Source organism: Arachis hypogaea, chromosome 9 (assembly GCF_003086295.3).
Source record: "Arachis hypogaea cultivar Tifrunner chromosome 9, arahy.Tifrunner.gnm2.J5K5, whole genome shotgun sequence".
Classification (NCBI taxonomy): Eukaryota; Viridiplantae; Streptophyta; class Magnoliopsida; order Fabales; family Fabaceae; genus Arachis; species Arachis hypogaea.
The window spans coordinates 27313532-27321067 of NC_092044.1; the positions used below are offsets into that span (position 1 = coordinate 27313532).

Genomic DNA, 7536 nt, shown 5'->3' on the forward strand with positions numbered 1-7536 from the left:
GAGTCTCCGAATGATCAGTTATAGTGTCCCTCCTGCAAAGAAAAACGGATGCAAAATGGACGCAGATGGATTATAAGGATTAAAATAATTGTGGGCGAAATTAAACTTTTCGGGCCCTACGGTGGGCGCCAAATGTTCTTGCAAGGATACTGCTGCCGAGCTATACGTCGGTTCCTTGTTGATCGAGGTGAGCTCGGTGACCTTGGTTGGGTAGGTTGTATCCTCGTGAACTCGGATCCGAGCGTGGTACCTGCAAAAAGGACTCCGACGTCCAAGTCAATGGAAGAATAAACTAAATAAAGGATATAAGTGATAACAGGTGTGATTCGAAGTATGTTGTGTGTTTTTTATTCAAATCCTAGGCCTGACTTTATAACCTAGTCTGTTTGCTTTGTGGTTGGTTAATTTCCGAGATTTTTGATTGATAAGGTCTGAGATCGTAGTGATTTGAGTATGAGATTGAGTGGGACGTTCTGAGTTCGAAATTTGCGGAGAGTAATGTGTTAGAATATAGCCGTTACGCCGAAATATTGTTCGATTTCGTCTGAGATTATGGAAGTACGGTATAAAGATAATCAAGATAATTAATAATATAAAGTTCTGAACGATTAATTTTTTTTATTTTATATCTCTTTAGCATTGTTAAAATTTTGATCGTGGCAATTTTTTCTTCCTCTTGAATTTCGACAGCAATAATGAAAGAAGAGAAAAGAAAGGTGAGATTGGAAGTGGTACGGAGAGTGAGGCACGAGTGAGAATAAAAGAAATGGTTGAGGAAATATGTTGCTGAGATACAAAACTAAAAGAGTCAAAATCTAAGGTTAAAAAAGTGCATGAAAGATGCATAACTTATAATATACAAATGAGACGGTTAGATTTGTGTACTTTTTAATTTGTGTAATCCGACCGTCCGATTTGTTCCACGCAGCCATCACAAACCTGGTGATTCTCCTCGCGCTCCAATAACCATGCTATACACAAATCCTATCACAACAAAATTAAAAAAGTGCTCCATTACTAAATAAATTTCCATTACAAATAACAAATTGCATCCTGAGTTCCTGACTTGAGTTGTACTTTTTCCTGGTTTCCAAAACACAGTCTGCCCCCGCTTCTTGCCATTTCTTCAGTAGCGAAAACCCTATTTTTCAATAGCTTAAGGCTTAAACCCAAAATCTCTTCGATTCTATTTATCTACTCTCCAAGAAACCCTACTCATCAGTTCACTCTTCTCTTGATTGTTCCCAAGCGATGTCGTATCGCCCAACCGGAAACTCAAGGACCGATGTCCGCCGTAGCCGCTACAAGGTGGCTGTCGACGCCGAGGAGGGTCGCCGGCGGCGAGAAGACACCATGGTGGAGATCAGGAAGAACCGAAGGGAAGAGAGCTTACAGAAGAAGCGGCGCGAGGGTCTCCAAGCACAGCAGATTCCCGCTTCGGCACAATCCACTGTGCTAGAGAAGAAGGTCAATTCTTAAATTTTCCACAATCTGTACTCTCTTTTTTCCTGCTCATAATGATAATCATTTTTCTCCCTATTTTATCCCTCGAAAATGGATATCGTTAGTTTACTTAGATGCGTGCTCGGTTGACCTGTTCACAAATGATACTTGAATTGTTGAATTGATCTTCTGATTTCGCTATATATATGTTTACCGAGTAGACTTCAGTAGTTTTATTAAGAATGTTGATGGCAGTGCGTTGATTGTGTTAATTTGCTTACACTGAAAGTTTATGGTGGTGCAGTTGGAACACCTACCTACGATGGTTGCAGGTGTTTATTCTGATGATAATAGCCTTCAGCTGGAAGCAACTACTCAGTTCCGGAAGTTGCTTTCGATTGGTTAGATGTTTGGTCTTTATAGTTTATACTACTACCTCATTTATTTCTTGTCGTTTTGTTTAGTTCACTTAGATGGGTGCTTTTTGTGTTCCAGAGCGCTGTCCGCCGATTGAGGAGGTTATACAGGCTGGTGTCGTTTCTCGCTTTGTTGAATTTCTTTCGAGGGATGATTTCCCCCAGTTGCAGGTTTGTTGTCTGCCTTGTTTTCTTTGATTAGTCTTTTAACTTGAAAGTATAGGTAGGTAGGTATATGGATGCAGAACACTTGGAACACTTTAAAGTTTGAAAATTACAATATTCATAGATGGTGTATGTAATTAAAAGTTTGAAAAAATTTAAATAAGATGATTCATGTTTTAAATTTCAATATTTAAGTTATTTTAAAATCTGAATAAACTAAAAATTTGCATGTCATTTCTTTTCTCAGATAATTTTTCCCCCAAATGTACATGTGAATTATGAAATGTGTTATTAGTGTGTCGAACAAGGTCTAATGTGGACCTGTAGAAACAAATGGCCAGTCGTTATGTACATGCTTTCTAGCTTCTACTATATTTCATTGACTATGTTCATTGCATGTTGTTAGTTCGAGGCAGCTTGGGCTTTGACAAATATAGCTTCTGGAACATCTGAAAACACCAAGGTGGTAATTGATCATGGGGCTGTCCCCATTTTTGTAAGGCTCCTTGCTTCACCCAGTGACGATGTCCGTGAACAGGTACCTTTTTTGTGCTGTTGCATCTGTTAAGTGTTGGGGAACATATACATGCATTGTTTGTGTATAATTGTTGTTTTTGTTAAGTTTGTGAAGTTAAAAATATGGATCACGATTATGAAATACAGTTGTTCATCTTCCCCTCTGGATTTTGATGAGATAATTGTGGCAGGTATAATGGTGCTATGTATTTGCTCATGCATACAAAGAAAGTGGAGGGTTCTTAATGCTGAGTGTTATTATTTATTATTAATATGTAGCAGACAATGCAATGCAATGTATCTAAGTGTTCATGGTATCTTTAGTTAAAAGTTTTGATTTAACCACTTGTTTATGGTTTCCAGGCAGTGTGGGCATTAGGAAATGTTGCTGGGGATTCTCCCCGATGCCGTGATCTTGTACTCAGTCATGGTGCTCTGCTTCCTCTGTTGGCGCAATTGAATGAACATGCCAAACTTTCCATGCTTAGGAATGCTACCTGGACACTTTCAAACTTTTGCAGGGGCAAGCCACAGCCTCCTTTTGATCAGGTGAAAAACAGTTTATTTAATGCCTTAATCTCTCTGAATAATCAGTCTTTGAAAATTGATTGTCTGGTCCTTAGGTTTGTTTGCAAGCTTTTGTTTCGGAGAGAAATGGAGGTCTTGAAGTATAAATCTTAGTCCATTTCATTATATATACTTTAAACCCTTCTCTTATCTCTCTTCCCCATTGAAACCAAAAGTAGCAACATATCTTCTCTTTCCTTTTTAAATATTGTAGTACAGTCCTTTATCACAATGAGATCTAGATGTACATATATGTACCCTATTGATTAGAGTGTTCTCATATTTTTTTAAAATACTTCATTACTTTGTTATAGTTGGTTTTGCGGTCTGATGAGCAGTTTCGCTCTGCTTTTTCTCTGTTCTCTAGAAATCAATTCATGCATTTCCGTCGTAATGTTTCTATGTATGTGGCAGCATTTTTCTTTATGAGTGGCCCTTACAGATCATTTAATATGTAATTTCGTTGCACTTGTATGTAAATGTCTTAATATCGTTGGTTTAACCACTTTTTATTTTTCAACATTTCTAACTTCTACTTAACTAAGTTACTTATGTAATTATGTTTGATTTCTTTTCCGTACATTTCACTTTCTTTTTAAACAGGTTAAACCTGCACTTCCTGCCCTTGCTAGTCTTATCCATTCAAATGATGAAGAAGTCTTGACTGATGCGTGTTGGGCACTTTCATATCTTTCTGATGGTACAAATGATAAAATTCAAGCTGTAATTGAAGCTGGTGTCTGTCCCCGGCTAGTTGAGCTTTTAATGTGAGTACTAAACATATGGCTGTGTAGTTATATATATGCTTGTGTCCTAGTGACCCAGTCTCATTTGTTGTCAATTCTAACTTTTCTTTTATTTTTTGTTCTTGTCCAGGCACCCATCCCCTTCAGTTCTAATTCCTGCTCTTCGAACAGTTGGAAATATTGTCACTGGAGATGATATGCAAACTCAGGTATTAGGTTCCAGAACATGTCACGGTTCTTTCGTTATGATCAGTACCTCACTATGCTTTTCTGCATTGAGGGACATAGACAGAACATACATTTATCAATTGATTGTGATGTCCTTGTTTCCCCTTCCTCTGTTATTCCACATTACTTGAAAGAGTTTGTAACTGTACCAAGAACTCAGTAAGCAATTATGCTAACAGAAATCTGATTCTTGGTTAAGGATCTTGAAAGAAATGAATTGATGATGAAGGAAGAAGAGAGAAATCTTGTGTTAATCTGAATTTGATTCATTTAGTGATCTTACTTAATGTTTACATAATTTCTTCATGTATTTATAGTTATATTGTATTAAACCATAACTAAGTAACTACCTAACTGAAAAGACTAACTACCTTTGCCCTTTCTCAACCAACTCTTAACTTGGACCACAAGCTACTACAAATTTTGTATCTGATGATAATCGCTTAATTAAACTTGGTGTTACAGTAATTAAATGTTCTTGTACTTATTCGGGATTTTTTTAATGTGATTCTTTTCTTCATAGATTATCATCAACCATCAAGCTCTTCCTTGCCTTCTTAATCTGTTATCTAATACTTATAAAAAAAGCATCAAGAAGGAAGCTTGTTGGACCATATCAAACATCACAGCTGGTAATAAACAGCAGATTCAGGTATAGCATGCTCCCCTCTCTTTATTTCGTTGCACTTGCTTGTTCTAATAATTAAGATTTATAATATCCTCTTCTAATTATGAACTATATGTTCTTGTATTTTTCAATTACAGGCTGTAATTGAGTCTAATATAATTGGTCCTTTGGTCAGCCTGCTTCAAAATGCTGAGTTTGACATCAAGAAAGAGGCTGCTTGGGCTATATCAAATGCTACATCTGGTGGATCTCACGAACAAATCAAGTATGGAGAGTAGCTTTTGATCATAACATCCCCTGGATGTTACAGTCTTGTTATGATAGTTTTAGTATCATGTTATGATTATTTTCCTTGGTTGACAGGTACCTGGTAAGCCAAGGGTGTATCAAGCCCTTGTGCGACCTTCTCATCTGTCCTGATCCTAGAATTGTGACAGTTTGTTTGGAAGGACTTGAAAACATCTTGAAGGTGGGAGAAGCTGATAAAAATATGGGCAATACCGGTGATGTGAATCTATATGCCCAAATGATTGACGATGCGGAGGGTTTGGAGAAAATTGAGAACCTCCAGAGTCATGATAACACAGAGATTTATGAAAAGGCAGTGAAGATTCTTGAAACATACTGGTTGGAGGAAGATGACGAGACGATGCCTCCAGGGGATGGTTCCCAATCAGGGTTCAACTTTGGTGGCTCTGATGGTCCTGCTGTGCCACCCGGTGGATTCAACTTTTAGTTAGAAGATATTCGTGTTTTTTTCTTGGGTAACATTATGGCACTCTTCTCCCTATTCTTATCTGTAAATCCTTGGATTTTCAGTAGATAATTTTGGTGATTTCTTTATGGCTTGCGCTTTCTTTACTATTCAAGACATTATTCAGAAGTTTGTCAACTGCAGGAGTTTCGGCTGGTTTAAAGACGTCCAGTACCACAGGACGACAATTGGGGTCAAGTTAATGCTTTCCTTGTGTGCGTCCTTTAAGGTCCATCCTTGGTAAATAGAGGGTTGCTGGACCGAGCTTTGGTTTTCGCAGTGGCCGGTTTACATATCACATGGTGTCAGATGGGTTGTGGCATGATATTTTTGCCAATTGATAGCACTTCATTCTGCCAAGTGATCATCATCATACAATTGATGTTCAGTCTTGTGGTTTTTCCTTTGTAATATGCTAAATATTATTTGTTTGTCCTTTATTATAGTTACAAGGAAACGTTGAAGTCTTGGTTTTACCAAATCCCTTGTGACCTGTAAGCTTTTTTTGACGACGAAGCTTTGATGTTTTCGCTGATGTTAAATTATTCGTTGTCATATTGGCCCTCGTTTCGTTATGATTTTTTTATGTATTTCTTGTTTTGTTCGGGAAGCCAAAAAGTATTGTGCTTCCCCTGTCGTGTATTAGAATCTTATATCTAGTTGGTCATTTTCGCCACCAAATTTTTTTCTCCCATTTAATTGCCTCAACAGTGTTTCCTTGATTTACAATTGCATTCTGCCTACACATTATTTTTGTTAGACATCATTTTCCTGCTCGAATTTTTATTACTGTTATTCACGGTGAAAGATATACGGTGGTCCAGATTTTATGTATTCAATATAAATGAATAAATTATGACAAGTGTTTTTTATAACAAGTTTAACCAAGTTGGATAATAACTAACTGGCTCTAAATTTTTTACTTTTTCATTCTTCTACGTTTTCCCGCTTCATTTCTTATTTGTTTATTTGTGTTTATGAATTTCTAAAAATTTTATAAAGAAGAAGAATAAAAAAATAGTCTTTTTATACAAAATAAAGAAATTTTATGATGGTAAATGCATTTTTTAAGGCAAATACAATATTTAGAAGAAAAAAAAAAGTAAACATGAAAATTTATTGAAGAAAAACACAAACTGTGTTGAGGAAAGAAAAAGAGGAGGAAGATGAAGAACAAGAATAAGATAAAAAAAAATCTGCACAATCCAAGAGAATTTGTACCATATGCAATTAAAATTTTTATGTTTTTTAACTAAAATTTATATTTTTTTTTTGTAATTCAATTAAAAAATCTGCATAATTCAAAAATTTTTTTTGTTATACAACTTTAATTTCTGTGTTATTTAATGAAAATTTTACGTTTTTAACAAAAACTTATGTATTTTTTTCATTATTATTATTCGACAAAAAAATATGCACTGTTCAAAATAATTTCTATGTTTTGTAACTAAAATTTGAATTTCGCTAAGTAGACAAGGAAAATTGTGAACAATGGACTACATCTCAAGCCCACTAAACATGAATAAACATAATTAATTTAAAATTAAAATTTTAAAATTTAAATTAACTTTTGTTTTAACCTATTGTTTATGTGTTTTGTTTTATATTTTTTTCAAATTCCTCCTTTTCTCTTTTTTATATTCTTCTTTTTGTTTTACCTTTTCATTCTTCTAGTTGGTTCGCGCTCTTAAGAATATAAAAAAATTAAATAAAATACAAAAATAGAAAATGTTGCAAACATCGGAAAGACCAGAAGAAGAAAAAAATGAAAAAATTAGCAACAATAGCATAAAAGAATAACAAAGAAGAGGAGGAGGTAATAGGGTTCAGGATTCGGTGGTCCCACAACTTTTGGATCACTTAATGGTCCCATTAGAAAATATGTTTTTAGAGTTTTTTTAACAATTGCTACATAGTCCTTGAACTAATTTTAATTACAAATTAATCTCATATATTTTATTTAATTATAAAAACTGTTTTTTATTTTATAAATTATTATTTTATCAATTATCTATTATATTTATTAACAATCAAATACAAAAATAACAACCAATTATATCCTCCATTGATCCT

At 34.9% G+C, this 7536-nt stretch overlaps 1 protein-coding gene across 1 annotated transcript; it reads left to right on the plus strand.

Annotated features, from left to right (window-relative positions):
* The first annotated feature begins 873 nt into the window (after nucleotides 1-873).
* LOC112710756 (importin subunit alpha-2) lies at nucleotides 874-6157 on the plus strand. Its single transcript, XM_025763157.3, has 11 exons — nucleotides 874-1467; nucleotides 1748-1844; nucleotides 1939-2030; nucleotides 2431-2562; nucleotides 2904-3089; nucleotides 3711-3874; nucleotides 3984-4062; nucleotides 4605-4733; nucleotides 4847-4974; nucleotides 5073-5473; nucleotides 5608-6157. Exons 1-10 carry the CDS (start codon nucleotides 1252-1254, stop codon nucleotides 5443-5445), a joined length of 1596 nt encoding a protein of 531 aa, XP_025618942.1. The 5' UTR covers nucleotides 874-1251; the 3' UTR covers nucleotides 5446-5473; nucleotides 5608-6157.
* Nucleotides 6158-7536: the final 1379 nt, after the last annotated feature.